This window comes from Rhinopithecus roxellana, chromosome 6 (assembly GCF_007565055.1).
Source record: "Rhinopithecus roxellana isolate Shanxi Qingling chromosome 6, ASM756505v1, whole genome shotgun sequence".
Taxonomy (NCBI): Eukaryota; Metazoa; Chordata; class Mammalia; order Primates; family Cercopithecidae; genus Rhinopithecus; species Rhinopithecus roxellana.
Window position 1 is genome coordinate 50,279,795 of NC_044554.1, and position 22,591 is coordinate 50,302,385.

The 22,591-nt window shown below is 40.6% G+C and overlaps 3 gene segments (V, D, J or C); all 3 read right to left on the bottom strand.

The window, feature by feature from the left end:
• Nucleotides 1-22,591, bottom strand: part of LOC104674945 — a 381,543-nt gene that overhangs the window by 150,874 nt on the left and 208,078 nt on the right.
• Nucleotides 1-22,591, bottom strand: part of LOC104674944 — a 340,994-nt gene that overhangs the window by 141,683 nt on the left and 176,720 nt on the right.
• LOC104653812 lies at nucleotides 10,353-11,430 on the bottom strand. The segment is given in 2 exon segments: nucleotides 10,353-10,759; nucleotides 10,899-11,430. Coding segments are annotated over 2 exon segments (480 nt in total).

Below are 22,591 nucleotides of genomic sequence, written 5' to 3' on the forward strand. Positions count from 1 at the left end.
TGGTCTTCAAGCGTTGACATTCTTTTCTCAGCTTGGTCTATTCTGTTGTTAATACTTCTTATTGCATTATTAAATTCTTGTAGTAAATTTTTGAGCTCTAGAAGTTTATTTTGATTCTTTCTCAAAATGGCTATTTCATCTTTCAGTTCTTGGATCATTTTACTGGGTTACTTGGATTCCTTGGATTGAGTTTCAACTTTCTTCTTAATCTCAGTGAGCTTCCTTTCTACCCGGATTCTGAATTTTGTGTTTGTCATTTCAGCCATTTCAGACTGGTTTTAAGAACCATTTCTAGAGAGCTAGTAACCCATTTGGCTGTAAGGGGATATTGTGGCTTTTTGAACTGCCAGAGTTCTTGTGCTGACTCTTTCTCATCTGCTAGGGTTGGTGTTCCTTTAACTGTGGTGTAAGTCGAGTATGGTCAGTTGGCTTCATTTCTGGATGCTTTGGAGGGTCAGGGCTCTGTACAGAATCCACATATGTGGGTGAATTCTCGCACCGGGTTTCACATCCTGCATATATAAGCACGGTAATTTTAGTGTTGTAGTTTGTGCTGTGATCCAGTAGAAGGCGCTTAAGAGGAATGGCCGGTAGCTAGGCTAACTTCCAGCTTGTGTGGCTCTTGGACTTTCTTGTTCACAGGCATGCTCTGAGTTGGGTGGGGGAGAGAGATGGCCCCCTCACAAGATTTACTTCTAGTACTTGTGGGGAGCCACCTCCAATCCCTGGCACTGCACCTGCATTTCTTTTGTTAGGTGTTCCAGGCTGTAGCGGACTCTTGAGGCAGAGGCTGCAGCAATCCATAGACATGATTTCTATTTCTGTATTTTAAAACTATCTTTCATTTCCTTTAGCAACTATTTTTAGCTTTTTGTATACAAGTCTTGCACGTCTTTGGCTAAATTTAAGTATTTTATGTTTTTTAATATAAATTCAGGTTTTAAAATTGAATGATCTAATTGTTTACCATTAGTACACAAAATATAAGTTTTATATGTTGTAATAGTAAATTAACGTATGAACTTATTAATATGAGTAGTTAATATTTAGATTTCTTTTAATATTTGAATTAAATAGTTCTTTCATCTCTGAAAAAGGTTTTCCTTATCTTTTGATCTTTAGCTTTTTAGTAGTTTTCTTGTTTTTATGCATCAGTACAATATGGAATAGAAGTGGTAAGAGTGAACATTATTGACTTGTTTATGATCTTGAACATGTTTAATATTTGAGAAATAAAAATGGGAAGATGTTTAATATTTCTGTCATTAAATGTGACATAAGCTGTTGGTTTCTTTCAGGTGCCTTATTAGATTGAAGAAGTCCCTTTGTTTAACCTAATTTTCTGAGTGTTTTTATCATAAATGAGTTTGGGATTTTACCAAATGTTTTCTATCTGTAAGTATAATCAAATAGATTTTTAGGGCGCGGTGGCTCAAGCCTGTAATCCCAGCACTTTGGGAGGCCGAGACGGGCGGATCACGAGGTCAGGAGATCGAGACCATCCTGGCTAAAACGGTGAAACCCCGTCTCTACTAAGAAAATACAAAAATCTAGCCGGGCGAGGTGGCGGCGCCTATAGTCCCAGCTACTCGGGAGGCTGAGGCAGGAGAATGGCGTAAACCCGGGAGGCGGAGCTTGCAGTGAGCTGAGATCCGGCCACTGCACTCCAGCCCGGGTGACAGAGCGAGACTCCGTCTCAAAAAAAATAAAAATAAAAAGAAATAAAAAAATAAATAAATAAAAAATGTGTTAATAAGATGAGTTACATTGATTGATTTTTTAATATTAGACCAAACTTGCTCCTAGAATAGACACTATTTAAATATTTGAATAATATTTTTGGATTCTGTTTTGATTTTTATTTATTGGCTTTTAGCTACACTTCTTTAATATTTTCAGGGCTATTCTGGAAAATAAAGAATGATACATTTAAAACTATTTGTCTACTTACTGTATTGTAGAAGTTTACTTAAAATATAAGAAATTGCAACTAATAGATCTGTTTTTCCTATTTCCATCCTTTAAGTTTTAGTGTCATTCTGTATTATATATATTTTATATATCCTATAGTACAATGATGAAGTTTTTACTTTAACTAGTCTTACATATTATATAGAATTTTTAAGACTCTTTAATATCTGACTATATTTCACTATTTCTTGTGCTCTTCGTTTCTTCCTCACAATCCAAGCTTCCAACTGGTATTATTTCTTTTTTACCTAAGAGAATTCCATTGCCATTTACTATCATGTAGTTCTACTGTCAATGAATATTTTAATTTTATTTATATTCAGATGACTTTACTGTGGTATTTTAATTTTTTGCTGAATATTTTATATCAAATTCTGAGTTGACTTTTTCTATTTCTTGTAGCACTTTAAAGCTACAGTTCCCTTCTCTTCTGGTATTCAGTTTTTTAAAATGAAAAATTATCGTTATTCATGTCATTGTTCCTGGTATGTACAATTTTTCTCTAGCTGTTTGAAGATTTTGTCTTATTTTCTAGTTTTGGACAATTTGACTGGGATGTGCCTAGGTAGGTGTTCTACAGATTATTTTTCTGAAGTTCTTTTTATGTCTTTCAATATACTTTTAAATTAGGCTATTTTTTAAAAAATTGGTTTTTATCCATGCTTTTAAATATTTGTATCTCCTCTTCTTTCACTCTTACTCCAATTGCACACATTTTGTACCTTTTGACATTTTTCTAAAGATCACTGAGGGTATTAATTTTTTCATATTTTTTTCTCCTGTTCTCTAGATTTTGTAATTTCTATGGATATAACACCAAGTTTCTGAATCTTTCTTCTGCCATCTCTAATCTGCTCAAATTTCATTTAGTGAGATTTTATTTAATTTTCAAATATTGCAGTTTACATTTTAAAATTTTCATTTATTTTTAATAGTTTTCATTATTGTTATAAACGTTCCTATTATATTCATTTTAAGAACATTTTCTTTTATATCCTTAAACATGATTATAATAGCTACTTTAAATTTCAGTCTACTAATTCCAGCATCCAGGTAAACTCAATTTGTATCCACTAATGGCCTCTTCATTCAAATTAGGCCATGTGATTTCTTTTCTTTATATGCCTAGTAATTTTTGCATTATATCTTGGACATCGTCCACAATATATCTAGATTTTGTTTTATCCTTCTAAGGATGGTTGGATTTTGTTTTAATAGGCATTTAACTTAGTTGGATTTATACTTCAAATTCTGTTTCCTACAGTGGGCAACAGCCGAAATCTCTATCTGGTTGTTTCAGGTTTAGCACTGCTGATTACAGTATTCCTCTCACATGCATAGTTTAGGCCTCAACCTGAGATTCAAACAGAGTTTGTCTGGAGAACATTGGATTGTTATTTTTTGGACTTTCCCTTTCTTGGCTGTCTTTCCTAACTCTACAGCTGGCTTTTTAATGGGTTTCTATTTGACTGGGAACTACTTTTCAGCAAAAAGCTACAAAAACAGAAAACTTACCTTTCATTCAAGTATTGACTTCCCTGTAGTTTCTACCTACTATTGGTTGCTTTGCTGTCCCTTAAGGTAGGCTTTAAAAATGCTTGTCCTGAGTTTATATTTGTTATTTGTGGCATGGGTCTTTCAAGAATTATGATGCCATTACCAGAACTGTATCAATCTTTTTAACGGCTTGAAAAATCAGCAGATTTTTGTCTTTTGGTTTCTACCTATATTTGATGTTGCTGAATAATCTGGATTGGGATCACCTTCTCCAGGATGGATCTGGATTTTTAACAGGCCATGTCAACTAATGCTACAAAATTGTGGATGAGTTACTCAGATGTCTCATTTAATACATCCATAGTCTGCATTTTGGCGTTATTTGAAAATGCAACCCTGGAGTCCCTTTGCTTTAGTCTGGGCCAGTTGCTAATTAGTTCCACTGCCCAACATATGAAGCTCATGCTGCCTGTTGTGTTGAGAGTATTAAAAAAGCTTTGTAATCAGTAGTCTCTTGTCTTCTGCTAGCGTTCATGGAATGCTGTCAAGCTAACCTCTTAGCTTGCAAGTGTGGTAAAATCTCATACCATTAGCAGTTCTTAGCAAGAGAAACTGGATAATTGACTATATGAGACTATATATTTATATATCAATTATTCTCTTTGTCTTTAGCCCTATATCTCATATCACTCTTGATATGCCATGTAATTCCAAGGCTTGAGATCTTCTTATTTAGTTTCTTAGAATAAACTTTTAGTTTCCTGTCAAAAAAAAGAATGTTGGCTACTAGCATTTGATGTATTGCTTAGATGGTCTGTGAAGGGTGAGGGTAAGAGATTTCTGTTTAATTTATAAACTAGTCATCTGTAACTCGATTTTCTGCTTTGGGTATCAACTACACACACTCTCTCTGGTCATAATTTTTAATAAATAAAATGGAAAAGCATATAATCAAAATTCAAAGAAAGAATATAGCTTTAATGTTCAGATATGGGCAAGCAATAGTTCTACACCTAGAAACTGTAAGTTAGTAAATTTAACATCAGCCCTCTTCTTACCCTACCACCCTACACATGCATAAAATATATTCATAACTGAGTATTAAATATATAGATTCTTGAGCATTTGTAAAGCAGAATGGCAATAATTAAGAAGTAATACGAGTTCATTGAGGGCAAGGTCTTCTGAACACTTATCTATTATTTTTAGACAAGAATGTGATGTATGAGAACCATCACATTTCAGAGCATCTCAAACCATGGGCTCTGGCATTTTGTAAGTATTTGTCTGTCTAATGTGACCATTAATAGACTGTAATTATTGATTTCTTTTCTTAGGTAGGTAACTGTGTGGTATCTGGCAATATGTATCTCATCCAAGATACTTGACTATACATTTTCAATATATACTATGTGATATGGTTTGGCTGTGTCCCCATCCAAATCTCAACTTGAATTATATCTCCCGGATTTCCCATGTGTTGTGGGAGGGACCCAGGGGGAGGTAATTGAATCATGGGGCCTGGTCTTTCCTGTGCTATTCCCGTGATAGTAAGTCTCACGAGATCAGATGGATTTATTGGGGGTTTCCACTTTTGCTTCTTTCCCATTTTTGTCTTGCTGCCACCATGAAAGAAGTGCTTTTTACCTCCTGTCATGATTCTGAGGCCACCCCAGCCATGTGGAACTGTAAGTCCAATTAAATTTCTTTTTCTTCCCAGTGACAGGTATGTCTTTATCAACAGCATGAAAATGGACTAATACAGTAAATTGGTACCAGTAGAATGCGGTGTTGCTGAAAAGATACCCAAAAATGTGGCAGCAACTTTGGAACTGGGTAACAGGCAGAAGTTGGAACAGTTTGGAGGACTCAGAAGAAGCAGGAAAATGTGGGAAAGTTTGGAACCTCCTAGAGACTTGTTGAGTGGCTTTGACAAAAACGCTGATAGGGATATGGATATGAACAATAATGTCCAGGCTGAGGTGGTTTCAGATGGAGATGAGGAAGTTGTTGGGAACTAAGGCAAAGGTGACTCCTGTTATGTTTTAGAAAAGAGACAGGTAACATTTTGTCCCCACCCTAGAGATTTATGGAACTTTGAACTTGAGAGAGATGATTTAGGGTATCTAGCAGAAGAAATTTCTAAGCAGCAAAGGATTCAAAAGGTGACTTGGGTGCTATTTAAAAGCATTCAATTTTAAAAGGGAAACAGAACATAAAAGTTTAGAAAATTTGCAACCTGATGATGCAGTAGAAAAGAAAAACTGATTTTCTGAGGAGAAATACAAGCCAGCTGCAGAAATTTGCGTAAGTCGCAAGGAGCCTAATGTTAATCCCCAAGACCACGGGGAAAATGTCTCCAGCCCATGTCAGAGACCTTCATGGCAGCCCTTCCCATTACAGGCCCAGAGGTCCAGGTGGAAGAAATGGTTTCATAGGTGGGTCCCAGCCTCCCCATGCCATGTGCAGCCTAGGGACTTGGTGCCCTGTGTCCCAGCTGCTCCAGCCTGTATGAAAGGGGCCAAAATAGAGCACCAGCTGTAGCTTCAGAGGGTGGAAGCCTTGGCACCTTTCATATGATGTTGAGCCTGTGGGTACACAGAAGTCAAGAATTGAGGTTTGGGAACCTCCGCCTGTATTTCAGAAGATGTATGGAAATGCATGGATGCCCAGGCAAAAGTTTGCTGCAGGGGTGGGGCTCTCATAGAGAACCTCTGCTAGGGAAGAAGGGAAACATGGGGTTGGAGCCCCCACACAGAGTCCCTACTGGGGTACTGCCTAGTGGAGCTGTGGGAAGAGGGTCACTGTTCTCCAGACCCCAGAATGGTAGATCCACTGACAGCTTGCACCATGTACCTGGAAAAGCCACACACTGTCAATGCCAGCCTGTGAAAGCAACCAGAAGGGAAGCTGTACCCTGGAAAGCCACATGAGTGGAGCTGCCCAAGACCATGGGAACCCCACTCTTATACCAGCATGACCTGGATATCAGACCTGGAGTCAAAGGAGAGCATTTTAGAGCTTTAAAATTTGCCTGCCCCACTGGATTTCAGACTTTCATAGGGACTATAACTCCTTTGTTTTTGCCCATTTCTCCCATTTGGGATGGCTGTATTTACCTAATCCCTGTACTCCCATTGTATCTAGGAAGTAACTAGCTTGCTTTTGATTTTACAGGCTCATAGGTGTAAGGGACTTGCCTTGTCTCAGATGAGACTTTGGACTGTGGACTTTTGGGTAATTGCTGAAATGAATTAAGAATTCTGGAGACTGTTGGGAAGGCATGACTGGTTTTAAAATGTGAGGACATCAGATTTGGAGGGGTCAGGGACAGAATGATATGGTTTGACTGTGTCCTCACTCAAATCTCTACTTGAATTGTATCGCCCAGAATTCCCACGTGTTGTAGGAGTTACAACACCCAGAGGGAGGTAACTGAATCATGAAGGCCAGCCCTTCCCATACTATTCTCATGCTAGTGAATAAGTCTAATGAGATATGAAGGGTTTATCGGTGGTTTCCGCTTTTGCTTCTTTCTCATTTTTCTCTTGCTGCCACCATGTAAGAAGTGCCTTTCACCTCCTGCCATGATTCTGAGCCCTCCTCAGCCATGTGGAACTGTTAAGTCCAATTAAACCTCTCTTTCTTCCCAGTCTCAGGTATGTCTTTATCATCAGTGTGAAAACAGACTGATACATTATGTAATGATTATACATCCCTCATTACATTTTCTCTTTCTTTAAAGATATCTTGTGGCTTGCTTTTTAATGTTTTCATTAGTGAATAGTACCCCTTCAGGGTCCCAGGTTAAATAAGACAGCATCCATTGGATAGAACAGGTGCCAGTTTATTCAAACCGAAAGTTCGAGCATACAGGAAATCTCCCTCAACTTTCTGCCACTGATATCTGAGTGAACTGAGCCAGTTCTGATGCCCTCAACAGAGGGCAGAAGAGATCTATGTTATATCTAGATGCTTGTCACTGCCTTTTATAGGGAATGATGGGATGAAGAAACCCCTTTGACTGTTAGTTTCTTGCTATTTCTGTTTTAATGAATTGAAATTAATTGAAGAAGATCTAGCACAGATGAGAAGACATTTCCCAATTTTTCAAGCCATACAAAATTGGCGAGGTCAATTAGGAGGATACTGGAAAATTGAGATAATTTAATTTTAGCAACAAGTTTTCAAAGTTGTCAATGTTAATCTTATGATATGATGGTAACATGGGGAATAAATGATGATACAGTGCATCTACAGCTGGTTTGATAGTGATTATCAAAGAATGTTGTAAAACACTTACAATTAATATGACTATGTCCACTTGTCCACGACTAACAAGACCCAGTTTCTGCTCTTAAGCCTTTATCCTTCTACTTCAAAACGGAGGTGTTAGAAGTTTGTGCTAAGATATGAAAAATGTCATTGGTGCTATGGCTATACTGCTGGCACGAAGTTAGAAGGTCCCCTTCTCTGGCTGTGTGGATTACATCTTTGCCCTAATGGTTGGGTTTAGAACCCATTCAGCTGAGGATGGAAATATGCCTATCTTAGATTCAATTATCTTATTATTTTAAAAAATATATAGAAACATGCCTTTTCCACTAACTTTTCAGCTGTGTGGCTGTAGGCAAGTCATTTAAATTTAGGTTTAATTACACTTCACTTATTTAAATTTATTTTTAGTTAGGAGAAAATAATACCTATATGTCAGGGTTGTTGTATGTTATACGTATAAACTACCTGTGATATTGTAGTAGTCTCTAGAGAAAAAAAATTGCTTCCTTCTCTAAATTTTCCTTGTTCCCTGCAGGAAGAGGCCAGATTTCTTCCCAGCCATGTCCCAGCAAAGAGCCCTGTTAATACCACCATTCAACAAAAATTAATTTATTTTGTTATATTTTCCCAAATTACATAATTTAAAACATTACTTAAAAGACATAGAACCAACCCAAATGCCCATCAGTGATAGACTGGATAAAGAAAATGTGGCATGTATACACCATGGAATACTGTGCAGCCATAAAAAGGAATGAGATCATGTCCTTTCCAGGGACATGGATGAAGCTGGAAGGCATCATCCTCAGCAAACTAACACAGGAACAGAAAATCAGATACTGCATGTTCTCACTCATAAGTGGGAGTTTAACAGTGAGAACTCATGGATACAGGGAGGGGAACAATATACAACACACACTAGAGCCTGTTGCAGGTGGGGGACCAGGGGAGAGAGAGCATCAAGACAAACAGCTAATGCTTATAGGACTTAAAACCTAGATGACAGGTTGATAGATGCAGCAAACCACCATGGCACATGTTATGCCTATGTAACAAACCTGCACATTCTGTGCATCTATCCCCAAACTTAAAGTAAAACTAAACAAACAAACAAATTAACATTGCTTACTTGGAGATTTAGAGTATCAATTTTTATGTTCTGTGAATTTGTTGGTCTCCTAATGTGATGTATGTTAATGTATGTTTAGTGAAATAATGGTTTACATTTTCTTAATTATTCTCTGTACCCTCATGGTAAACATCCATGATCTTTTATGTGCTTTTAAAAGTCTATTCTGTGGGCCGGGCACGGCGGCTTATGCTTGTAATCCCAGCACTTCAGGAGGCCAAGGTGGGCGGATCACGAGGTCAGGCGTTCGAGACTGGCCTGACCAACATAGTGAAACTCCATCTCTACTAAAAATAACAAAATTTAGCCAGGCATAGTGGCATGCACCTGTAATCCCAGCTACTCGGGAGGCTGAAGCAGGAGAATCACTTGAACCTGGGAGGAGGAGTTTGTGATTAGCCAAGATTGTGCCACTGCACTCCAGCCTCAGCAACAGAGCGAGACCCCAATTAAAAAAAAAAAAAGTCTATTCTCTAAACTGTGAACTCTCCCTAGTGAACACTTTTTCATTCGTTTTTCTAAATTCAAACCACCTATTCCAATCTACAATCCTTTCGCCCTCTTTAGATGTCTTCTCTTACTCACTTTGATGTTTGATATGCCATCTCTGCCTATTTTCATTTTCATTTTTTATGTGTTCTTCCTCTCTCCCTGGGCTGCATTTTCTTAGCAAGGTGAGGCTATGTTGGAGGCCACACAAAAGTTTAGCACTGAATCAAAATATGTTTTCAGATGCCTGTTTTGTCTTGCCAATAATAATTGTGCAAGTGCTCTGCAGTTTGGGATTTCTAATACGCTTTACATTTATTTGTATTTCCAAAACACTGTTAATTTTTACTGACAGAAGAGCATGTGTTTTATTCTTCAAAACAAATACACACTTTTTCCAGAAGAGTATGAGTGCAGTTATAGCCAAATTCCTACCACCTTCTGCAGCATAGTTTAAACCTTCTGTGATCAGAATTTTTTTCCAGCAAAATAAGATTGATCAGAGAACCTGGAAGAAGATTTGTTGTAATCAGAGTTCTCTTTCAAAATTGAATGAACAGAATTCAAATTCCACAACCTTTCTCTTGAATCAGCACATGGACAGTAAAAATCATCTAAAGAATTTAGAATATGTTAAATTCAACCAAGAGCAAATTACTAAGTGAAATTACTAAGTGAAACACCACTTAGTGATAGTGAAATATCAACCAAGAACAAAATACTAAGCAAAGTAGAAAATCACAGCGAGAGAGACAAGGACAGAAAAGGGCAGGTAAAATTAATTAACGAAATGGTAGAACAGGGCTACGGTGTGAATACACGAGAGGACTTCTCCTCCTTGTTGGGACTCGTGAATTTACAACACGTTGGACTGGGGGGATTAAATCCAGAACAGTCCCTCACTGGTATTGGGTGAAAAATAATACCTCATTCTCTCCTTGCAAAGAAGTATGCTTATGGAGCTAGTTTCTCTGTAGCGGCCCCTTTTTTCTATTTAGCACGAATGTGCCATTGGAGTCAGCACCTGCCCTGAGTTAGGGCCTCTTCTCTCTTACATCTGCTCTTTTTGTGCAGAGAGTATGTGGCTGTGCTGCGCTGTGGATAAACTGCTGGCACAGAGGTACATAGATGTCTGGTTGGTGCTGGCGGACCCCAGAATCAGGGAGAAGCGCTCCTTCTTCTCTCTAGAGACACTGTACCCCTCAGGAATATCCCCTTTTTCGTTCACTTTAACATCATATGAGAAATAGATCAGCTGTAGCCCCAGACCTGGGTCTTGTCGATACCAGAACATTCTTTCATGGTCCATATCCTGGACACATTCCAGAAAAACTTTCTCTCCCATCCTTTTGATTAGATGTCTTGAGCTCTGGGTTACTTTCACATCCACGAGGCCTGTGAGAGGCAGAAAGCAAGGGTGAAAAAACAGGCCACCAGGGAGCCTGAGGAGAGAAAAACTTTGTATACAAGACCTGGAAATAGTAGGACAGGAGTTGCCACCAACTCCCCAGACCCAACGACTCCCAGCACTCACCTACAGCCAGGAAACAAAAGGCCACATAACAGAGGAGCCTGATTCCCATGGCTGCTTTGAAGAAATAATAGGTCTTCTCCCAGGACCAGGCTGTGGGTTGATGGTTTGTGATGTCATTGTCCCGGCCCACACTCATATTCCCTCAGCCATTGACTAGACTAGAAAGGGTCTAGAGGTACTAGAGAGTGAAGGGCACCCCTTGTGCTCACGGAAGTGTCACTGTGTGTGTGTGCACATATAGAAAAGAGTTGACACAGTGGGCCTGAGACTGCCATCCTTAGAAGGGCCTGCTTGCATGGTTGGCTCTTGATTTGCATCTGCGAACTTGAATTTTGGGAGTGTTCCCACCATCAGTAACTGGTACGCATGGCTTAGTGTGCCTAGACTACTTGCACAAACCATGTGGGGTAGGCTGAACACCTGCTTTACTGCAAGTCTGGAATTCTGCTGCATGATAGGCAGAGGGTGCCAATGTGATCAGCTGAATTATTTTGCGAGGGCTGCCATAAGTCACCACAGACCTGGTCATTTAAACAACAGAAATGTATTTTCTCACATTTCTGGAGGCTAGACATCCAAGATCGGGGTGTCAGCAGAGTTGGTTTCTCGTGGAGCCTCTCTCCTTGGCTTGTAGATGGCTTTCCCCTGTGTCTGCACATCGTCTTCCCTCTATGCATGTTTGTGTCCTAATCTCCTCTTATAAGGATCCCAGTCGTATTAGTGAGGACCTCATTTAAAACCTTAACCACCTCTGTAAAATCCTTATCTCCAAACATAATCCTATTCTTAAGTACTGGAGGCTGGGATTTCAACATATGAATGTTTAATGACACAATTCAGCACCTAACACCAGCCACCAAAAGTATTGGAGGTGCTGAATCTCTAATGAGCTTCCCTGGGCAGAAAGGTTGTTCTTACGTTGCTGCATTGTTACTGTTGCGGTGAGAGTGTGCTCTCTCGTGGAAGAAGAGAACATAAGAGAACATGGTGGAGTTTGGAGTTTCTCTAAACTCCACCATGTCTTTGTTCCTTGTTATCATAGTATTCTTACTACATCTCTGTGATACATCTTTGCTATGAGTACAAGCACAAGGTCCAATGAGTTCTTCTGGTGAGTCTCAGTCTTTGAAAGTGAAGGTAATTTTTCTCCTGACCAGCCTTACCATTCTCTCTCTCTGTCTCTCTCTCTCTCTGTCTCTCTTTCTCTCTCTCTCTCTCTCTGTCTCTCTCTCTCTGTCTCTCTTTCTCTCTCTCTCTCTCTCTGTCTCTCTTTCTCTCTCTCTCTCTCTCTCTCTGTGTCTCTCTCTCTCTGTCTCTCTTTCTCTCTCTCTCTCTCTCTGTCTCTCTCTCTCCCCTCACTCTCAAAATATATTTTATTGAGAGCAGTCTTAGTTTCTCATACAATATACTTAATAATTACTACAAGTAGCATATTGGTTAACAGGGCAGGCTTTGGAACTATGCTGCCTGGGTTTGAACCTGTTTCAAATCCATGTGTGTAGGTTCATGTGAGTGCTCACATGTGTAGGTTTACCTGATGGGGTTGGGGAGAAGGTGGTATACCAATAATGGGATGGTAGAGGTGTTCAGCCCCAGGTGCAAGCGATAAAGGGTGCAAAGCATTTTAAAACAAATCCTAAAACCCAGGTGAAATGGTTTTGCTTTTATTATCACCAAGTGCCAGGAATTCTAAATAGTTTGGTGATAAAAGACTCCTTCAATGCAACATTTGTCCTTCTGGGACTGGCTTATTTCACTTAGCATTATGTCAAACACAGACAAGCGGAGAGCAGAATGATAATTGCCAGGAAAGTGAGAGAAGGAAGTGCTGAGTTGCCATTCAACTGGCGTAAAGTTTCCATTATACAAGATAATTACATTCTAGAAATCTGCTATACAACATTGTCCCTGTAGTTAACAATATCATATTGCACATTGGTTTTGTTTAAAGGTTAGATTTCATGCTGAGTGTTATTCCCACAATAAAAAGAAATCTCACCAAGTAATTTTGGTACACATAGAGAACCACTGATCAAAACAAAAGGGTGAGCTACAACTGTCAGTGTGATGCTTATACTTATACTGCATGTTCCGGTAACACTTTACTTGTGGTTATTTTGCTAACATTATTCATTAAAACTTTCTAATGGTCCAAACAGGTTTTGAAATTGTGTCCATGCATAGTATGAATCAATCATAGTCATATAATAGTTTTCAAGTTGTTTGTGATAATATAAAATAGTTATCATAATTATTCAGACTATATTCCTTAGTTTTGACTTACTGTTAACATCTAATGTCTAATCCAACAGAGTTGGCCTTACCATAAATCAAGCATACTGACACAGCTACCCCACACAAACACCTTTGAACTTCAGTTTCACCAGACTATTTGCTTACACAAAGAGCTTTACATTCATAAACATTCTTATCTTTAGTACAATTTTTTTTTTTAATTTTACAAGATGTGAAGTCTCAAAGTTTCTACTGGTGAAATCTGTAAGTGCATAGTGTAGCCTTAACCTACTTAAATGAAAAGTATAAGACTAAGATTAAAATTGTCCCCTGAGACACAGGTAAACAAAAAGGGAAGCATGTGGGGCCCCAGAGAGGATCCCTGAAGACCGTAATGTAGAATGCAGCCTTCTCTAGTAGGTGGTGTGAGGGGGCACTGGATTGATGCAGGTCAATTCTAATAAAGAGCCCAGGCTGAGGAAGCCCTATTGAAACAGCAAATGAGAAGGAAGGGAAGGAGGACATTGACAGCTCCATCTCACAGGTGCACTGTGATCTGGGGATAGACTTCTTTTTGTTTTTTTGTTTTTTTTTTTTTTGAGATGGAGTCTCATCCTATCACCCAGAATGGAGTACAGTGGTGCGATCTTGGCTCATTGCAACCTCCACCTCCTGGGTTCAAGCGATTCTCCTGCCTCAGCCTCCCAAGTAGCTGGGACTATAGGTGTGCACCACCATGACTGACTAATTTTTTGTATCTTTAGTAGAGACAGGGTTTCACCATGTTGGCCAGGCTGGTCTCGAACTCCTGACCTCGTGATCCACCCACCTCAGCCTCCCAAAGTGCTGGGATTACAGGCGTGAGCAACTGCGCCAGGCCAGGGATGGACTTTTACAGACTGGGGTCCTCAGAGCTCCATAAGTCTCAGTGCAAGGAGCTGGGAAAGGCCCCTAAGTGTTTCTGTGGTGGCAGTGACTTCCTCTGGTAAGGGCAGGCTCCGGAAGGTAAGACCATCTCTCCCCTTGTGGCAGCCTTTTCTGTGCAGAAAGGAAGTGGCTGTGCAGTGCTTCGGGTTAATGGCTGGCCGTGTCTGCGAAGAGCTGGATGTCTGTAGACTGCAAGAAATAGGACTTAAAGTATATATATTAAAAAAAAAAAAGAAAAAAGAAAAAAGAAGAAGAAGAAGAAGAAGAAAAAGAAATGCTCAGTCTTATCTCAAGAGACACAGGTCTATTAGAGACTTTCTATTTGTTTGTATTCTAAGCACCAACTGAGACATAGATTAGTTGGAGCTTCATTCCTGGTTCTTGTCTGGCTCAGCACATATGGGTCATAAAACATATTCTGATTGTATTAAAGAACTTTCTTTTCTGACTCTGAAACTTGATAAACTGAAATTTCAGTGACACCAGCATTCATGGACATTGTGGCTAAAAAGAGAGAACTTAGGAAATATACTGATGTGTAACCACCAGAAAAAGGCTTAATATACTGATGTGTAACCACCAGAAAAAGGTCTAGCAAACCAAGTTCAAGGACATCATACCTGTAACCATGACCTACCAATTCCAAAGAGGCAAAAAGCTATAGAACAGAGAAGTCAACGGCTGGTGAGTTCATGGTGGTGTCTCAGTGTTGGTGTTAGCTCTGTTCAGGCTGTTAGAAGAACACACGGCAGAGAAATAACCCAGTCAATGATTCAAGGAAATCGTGTTGGAGGAAGTGACTTCTAAATTGGTCTATGAAGGAGAATCTCCCCGCATCTTGGAGTCACCCAGTCCAGACCTCTCTGTACGTTTGTGCCAGCAGTTTATCCACAGCGCTGCACAGTCAGCTGCAGTCTGCACAAAAAGAGCATCTGTAAAAACAGATGAATACCAGAGAGAGAAATGGTATTCTGGGTAGAGTGACCATTGTAGATGAAGACCCAGGAGTGAGTCAGCAGTGGACATATTTGCAGACCTGTGAGAAGCGGGATAGTTCTGGAGTAGATGCAGGCAGTTGTGGTAGTTGAAGGATAGGGGAAGTCAGTGTTAGAAAGGTGGGCAGATTTGCAAAGGTCACATCATGGAGGGACTGAGAGACTTGCAAACTAACATGAACTTGAGACTTGAGCTAGTTAATAGAAAGAAGCCAAAGGGTTAGCTTGAGGGAGTGATTGTGGGTGGGGGTAGGTTGCAGGTTTGCAGGTGGGGTGGCTACTTGGAAGGTGGCTAGAGGGATCCAGGTGAGATCAGTGAAGTTAGGAAAATTTGTGAGGAATTTAGTACTAAGGAAAATGCAGGATGGGTGGTGGATTCAGTGTGGAAGGGGAAAGTCAGAGAGACAGTGAAGATCAGTCTTGCATCTCTGACTTGGGCATTTGGACCATCTGCTGAGAGGAAGAAAATAGGAGGTGTCGGGTTTCATAAATAACTCCAAACATGATGTTCCCCCAAGTGACAAAATCTCCGGAATAGGACCTGGAGGTCCTATTCAGGACCTATACAGGACCAAATATTGTTGAGACCCATTTGATTGTAAATGGAGTCTTCATTTTGGGCAACAGCTTAGTTAAATTTAAAGATTTAAGCTCCACAAGAAGAAAGGATTGGAGAGTACCCTAGCAGTAGACCTAACTCAGTTAGCTTGTCCTGCCCAACTTTGAAACCTCACTGGTACAGCAGGTAGAGGATGGACCCCTGGTTCTGCAGAGTGGCTGCACTGCAGAGTCCCTGAGGCTGGGGAGTGGGGAAGGGCTTCTGTGGGATGATGGAAGAAGTTTATCCTGTTGGTCGGCGAGGGGTCTCCTGAAGGAGGAGTCTCCTTGTTCTTGCAGCTACCCTCTGTTTTTGTGCAAAGAGCAGCTGGCTGTGCAGCACTGTGGATAAACTGCTGGCACAGAGGTACAGAGAGGTCTGGCTGGGGCTGGGCGACTCCAGGATCAGGGGGAAATTCGTCTTCTCTTTTCGAGAGACGTTGTACCCTTCAGGAATATCTCCCTTGTCAATCACCTCAACATTAATTGAATAGTAGATCTGCCTTAGGCCCAGCCCTGGGTCTTGTCGATACCAGGACATATACTCATGGTTCATATTCTGAGAACAAGTGACTGTCAACTTCTTTCCAGTCACTGTGATGAGGTGTCTTGGGTTCTGGGTCACTTGGGCTTCCAAGGGGCCTGTAAAGGAAGGGGACAGAGTTAGAGGCAGAGCTGAGGGGGATCTCCAATGCTGAAGCCTTTAGGAGACACCTTGGGCTGAGGCCTACAAAATAAGGCCAAAAGTTGCCCATGTGTTCTGGGACTCACCTGCTCCTAGAAGGCAAAGGACCACATAGCCAAGGAGCTGGGGGCCCATGGCAGCATCAGGCATGTGTCTGCCAGTTCTGGGGGCTCCAGTTGGTTTCTGTAATGTCTCCACCTCTTCAGCTATTTGGGCTTCAGAAACGCTTTCAGGAGAGAAACCACTCCCACTTCAGCTCAGAGGGCTGAAGTGTACAAAGGCAACAAAGCCAACCCAGGCTGAGGACATTTGTGATCAATGTCATTTTCCTTAATCTGTGTGAGGCTGCTTCTCTTTATACATGTGCTACATTTTCTTATTAATATAGTCATGTACAAATTGTCAAATATTTATGTATTTTGGATCTCAGGGTATAAAGTGGTGTAACACATTTGATTATCACTTAGAAGTGTGAGAACATAAAGCTTATGCTATTGGAAGCGGCATTTTCTTCTTCTTCTTTTCTTTTTTTTTTTTTTTTTTTTTTTTGAGACTGAGTCTCACTCTGTCACCCAGGCTGGAGTGTGGTGGTATGATCTTGGCTCACTGCAACCTCCGCCTCCCTGGTTCAAGCAATACTCCTGCCTCAGCCTTCCCAATAGCTGGGATTACATGAAAGCTGCATTATGATGTTTTTTGAAGTCATTTCTACTCTGGCAGAAAAAATTCCAAGTATATCCCTGACTTCATTTATCCACTGGTATGTATCTTTAGTCACTACCTTTTAAAAGAGTCTAAGGTGTAAAATCTCAGATTCACATCATAGATTATTTTGCTAGTCTATAATGCTGTTTAAAATCCAAGACACACAGCTTCTTTTCTGTTTAGCAAAATTGACTTAGTCATCGTTGCTAGACCTAGCAGCTGTTTCCACCAAAGACAGCATCTGGAGCATCTTCTTTTCCCCAGAAGAAGCTGGTGAAAGGCAGAGGTAACATCTGCTTCCTGCAACAACCTCAGAGTCTCACCAGCCAGCTCTGCTTCCTGCCTGCTTTTGGTGTATGTTTGCTTTCTTGCCATGCCACAGCTTGCTGCACATGGAAGGTGTCTGTCCGTGGATATTGCGTTGTAGCCAGGCAGTGTTTGGGGCCAGGAGTGTCAAGCTTCTCTTAGCTCTTCCAGCAGCTGCTGGTACTGCTCTCTTTTCTGCCTAAGTATGTTCTTCCTGCATTAAGGTGACTTTCCTAGGTTTCCCCAGAATGTCTTCCTCCTTGAACGTCTTTGAGCTTTTCTTAATTTTTTAAATAGTTGACGAATAAAAATTGCATCTATTTACAGTGCTCATTGTGATTTTTGACACTTGTATACCTTTGAATCCTTCTTGTACTTTGTAGGAACCAATGCATTCCTGGATGGTGGAATGGAAGGAGGCTACCCCTTTCTTCTCAATTGTTTCCTACCACAGGTAGAGTCTCACAGAGCCCGTCATTGTTTTGCCAAATCATTGTCATCTCCAGACAAGAAGGGGCCTCCTGCCAGTTTTCAGGGCTACCCTCAAAGCTCAGAGATGAGTTCCTTGCCCTCAGACCCCTTCACGGTGATAGGTGCAGCTATAAGCAGTTTCCATTCCATGCATAGAGGAAGGAGTGATTGCTATCAGGACCTTAGCTCTGACCTAAGGAGGAGTATTCTCTCTTTTTCTATTTCTGGACCACTCCTTTCTGGAAAAAAATGTAGGGAGAGAGCTTGGCTCTACTTCAGCCACAGGTGTTTGCATTGTCCTAGCAAATCCTCCATATCCTAGCTGTGAATTTGGGTGTTAAGAGAGGGAAAACAGCTTTCGTTCTAAAAACCCACCACAGGTAAATAATTTCATGTTACTTAGTGAACCTTGCCATCCCAAACGGCAAAATCTTTCAGAATTTACTCACACCCACATAACTATGCTCACTATTAGGGGATATTGGATTTCCCCACATTCTGTGGTGTTTCCAAAGTTGAACAAGTGCATAATTACACTTCAGAGTATTATAATTTTCCCCAATCTCTTTTCATATTAGATTAATTCAAAATTTAGGAGGTAGCTAATTCTATATTCTGTCCGTCTACCAGCTAATTCACTCTCCTCAGCTATGCGACTTCTTCCTCCCTGTTCCTTTGACTATGAGGCTATTCTGCTCTCTTGTTTCCTTTTCTACATCAACCAAGGTACTAAAATGATGCTGTTAGCCTGAGGCCCCAATAGCCTTACAGTAGGAGCCAGTTGTTTGATTTTCCCACCCTTCCTTCCTACAACTTTCCCTCTGATCTTTTCTACCCAATTCCACCATATTTAGGAATTCTGAAAACTTATTCTATTCTACTTCCCTAATATAGGGCAGACTCCTATGTCCCTAACAGTGGGAATGGAAAATAAACAGAACCCTCTAGACGGCTGGTCACTCTGAAACATCTCCCTTCACCTTTGCATTTTAATGGGAAGCATTTCATTCTATGCCGTGCCATCCCTTCCTCTCCTTTATACTTTTTCCGTCTTTGCTCTCTTCCTTCTCTTTTTAGGGACTGCTCATCCACCCAACCGGGGCAACAGCATCACGATAAAGGTAATTAAGCTAACACCTACTAAACTGATGAACCATTTCCTAAAAACCCTTGTAAGAGAACCCATGCCCTGTCCCTTTAAATATAAAGCAATCTTTTTTTTTTTTTCTACATGATATTGAGCCCAGGAATAGACTGCAGAATTCTCACCACACTTCAAATTCTATTTCACTTATACTCAGGTCATTTCAGTTCTAAGAAAGTCATTCTAGTTTGTGTATTTTCTTGTACTATATGATTAAATTTTGAAAGACCCCAATGAGAGATATTTATATATCATGTTTTTAAATTCATAATACAGTGTTAAAATTTATCAAACTTCCCCTCCCACCATTATCTGAATTTTAGTGTTTATATTACAGGAATATGTTAGTGCCCTCTAGTGGAATATCGGAGTGGTGGGCAGAATGGTTCCTTAAAGATGTCCAAGTGCTAATAATCCCCTCAACCCATAACAGCTGTGGATGTTCAGTTAGACGGCAAATGGAAATTAAAGCTGCAGGTGCAATTAGGGCTGCTAATAGACAGGAAGCAGTGCCTGGACTATCCAGGTGGGTCCAATGTAATCACGCAAGTCCTTAAATCTGGAGAGCCTTTCCTGGCAGTGTTTAGAGGGAGCTGTGAGTACAGAAGTAGGGTGAGAGCAACAGAACGTGCTGCCTTTGAAGATAGAGGAAAGCGAGCCATAAGGTAAGAAAATCGATTCTCCCCTGGAGACTTAAGAAAGGAACCCAGATCTGCCGACACCTTGATTTCGGCCGGGTGATACCTATGTTGGTTTCTGAACTACAGAGCCTTAAGATGATACATTTGTATTGATTTAAGCTGCTAAATGGGTGGTAATTTGTATAGTAGCAACAGAAAACCAATACAACCACCAAGATAAAAAATGTGTAAAAGAGCAATTAGGATGAAAACAGTAAAGGAACGAGTAATATCGGAGTGCAGAGTCTCTGGAGCATCTTGAGCGTGTGTGGGGGCTCGTAAGTCAGGTCGCTGCACCCCTGGGGTTTGTCATATCTGCTCAGAGAGGACGTGAATGCACTGATAGACTGCTGCTGCAGAGGGTCTCAGAGTCTGGTTAGTGCTGGATGATTTAAGGGTTGGGAAAGATGATTATATTTCCCCCCTTTTTTGTTGTTGTTGGAATGACTATGTTGACTCAGTGCATGTTTTTCAAAGCTGCCGACTTCAGAAGAATAATAGATTAAATTTATCCCCCCAGCACTGGTTCTTATGGATTCCAGAACGTTTGGTCTGGTTGATAATCTGAAAACATTCCGATACAACTTTCCTGCTTCTTTCACCAGGTATCTCAGGGTCTGTGTTACTTTGACATTCATGAGCCCTTAAAAGGAGGATGCAGAAAGTGACTGCATAGCCCACCAGGAAACCCATGTGAAAGCCACGAGGAACAGCCTGTTCCCAGAGCCTGGACACACCAGGATGGTGATTTTCCCATGTGCTTTCTGAGAATACCCGCCCATCTGAGCCACAGGCCCACAGATGAGTGTCCCAACAACTTCTCTCCAGATTATGTGGTTTCCTCACAGAGCCTTACCAAGATATGCACTTTTAGACCAACTCAGTTCTAGAAGAAATCGTTTTTTTCTGTTCTAAATGTTTTCTAACAGTTTTGTTCTCCAAAATACATCTTTTAAAATTTGTTGAGTTGGTTTCTTCTGAGGCCTCTCTCCTTGGCTTGTAGATAACCATTTTTTTTTTTTTTCGTATACCCTTTTTTCTGGTCTTCACTCTATGCATGTCTGTGTCCTAACCTCCTGATAAGGACACCAGCCATATTGAAGTAGGGCCAGCCCTAATGACCTAATTTTAACTTAATTATCTATGTAAAGACCCCCATCTCCAAATATAATTAGCCACATTATGGGGCCCTAGGGTTTAGGACATCAACATATGAAATGAAGAGGGTAGCACAACTCAGACCATAACAATGGAAATAATAAAAGAACTTACCTTACATATTTGTTGTGGCAATGAAATGAGTTGCCATGAATGAAGAGGTTAAAAGATTGCCATGCTTCCAACCATTCAAAATATTTCCTCTACTGCTGCTTCTATCACAATACTTTCTTATGTCAGTGCCAGTCTCTGTGTTAAACTACTCACTGTTTCGTTCAACCCTCACCCCACTTCTGAGAGGCTTATATTATTTACTTCATTTTATAGATGTGAAAACTGAGGGCTTAAGTCACTTTCTAAAGCTAGTAAGTGCCAGAAACTGACTGCAAATCCTGCATTCTCAACCATGATGTGTAAACATTTCCATTTTTCTACATGCTTTATGGTAAATGTGATGGTGAATTTACCATTCAACAGTTTGACTTTTCAATTTCTTTTAGGAATTATTTTCCAATCACTCCAATTTCCACACCTAAAACTGAATTAATACATTTTCCTTTGCCTGTGTTGTTTCTTGCTGTCATCCCCAAGTTACTGGTGGAAGGTATGTGAGTTATCAGCAGTGAATCCCTGCTGGTCTGCAGCAACCTCAGTTCTTGCCTCCTCAGAAGAAAATTCCACTGAGGGTCACACGACAGAAAAAGAGACCAAGGCAAGTTTTAAGCAGGAGTGGAAGCTTATTAAAAAGGCCTCAGAACAGAAAAGAAAAGAAAGAACACTTGGAAAAGATCCAAGCAGGTGACTTGAAGAACAAGTGTGGCATTTAACCTTGATCCTGGGACTTCACAGACCGCCATTTTGTGCCCCTTTCTCATGATTCTCCTCTTAGGATAGGCTGCCCAAATGCACAGAGCCCTCCTTACGCTTGGAAGTGAGCATGCGCAGTGTGTTTAGAAAGTTGTATGCATGCCCATCTGAGGCTTTCTTCCTGTTTCTGCTGGAGTGCCCCTGGAAGGTCATGCGCCACCTTTTTGTCTCTCAATGCACATGCATGAGTTTACTTGCCCAATCCTGAGATTTTATTGGAAACCCTCTTTGCTTCTCCCTGGTGCCTGCATTCAATTGACACTTTAATGTTAACAGCTGTGGATCAGCAGGGGATTGTCTCTCCCTGGCTGAGCCTGCTGAATTATGCATTCTTTTTAGAGAGGCAACGTTATCTCTGAACCAATGCCAGATTGTCTGACATTCCTGGTCGGTGGGGGGAAGGGAGTCCTCTCCTGCCCCACTCATGCCTGCCTAACTACCTGTAACATCCGGGCGCCCCATGCTGTCTCGCCACATTCCTTGTAGGCTCAGGGTGAACCTCCCAAGCAGGATTGGCTTTGTTTTCATGCTAAAAGTATGATTTCCATATCAACGGCAAGAATCTGTTACCTTTCTTTTTCGACCCTTCTTTAGTTTTGCTTTTAGATGATTACATTATTACAGCAATTTTAGTCAAACTGAATGTGTACTTGTATCCAGGTTGGCATCTTAAATTGAAACAAATACCATTCTAAATGTGTTCACTTTCTAAACATTCATGTTTTATTTATAGATTTTTGTGAATGGTACATGGTTTTAACTGTTTATCTAGACGCTCCTACAGAAACAAATATCATAGGATATAATTCTCTTGAGGGGCAACATGCTAATTTCTTGTGCAAAATGGCTTTCCATTTTTGTGCTTCAATTGTGTGGGATGGAAGCTGGACAGTGAGTGAGCTTCCTCTCTGAAATTTCTGATG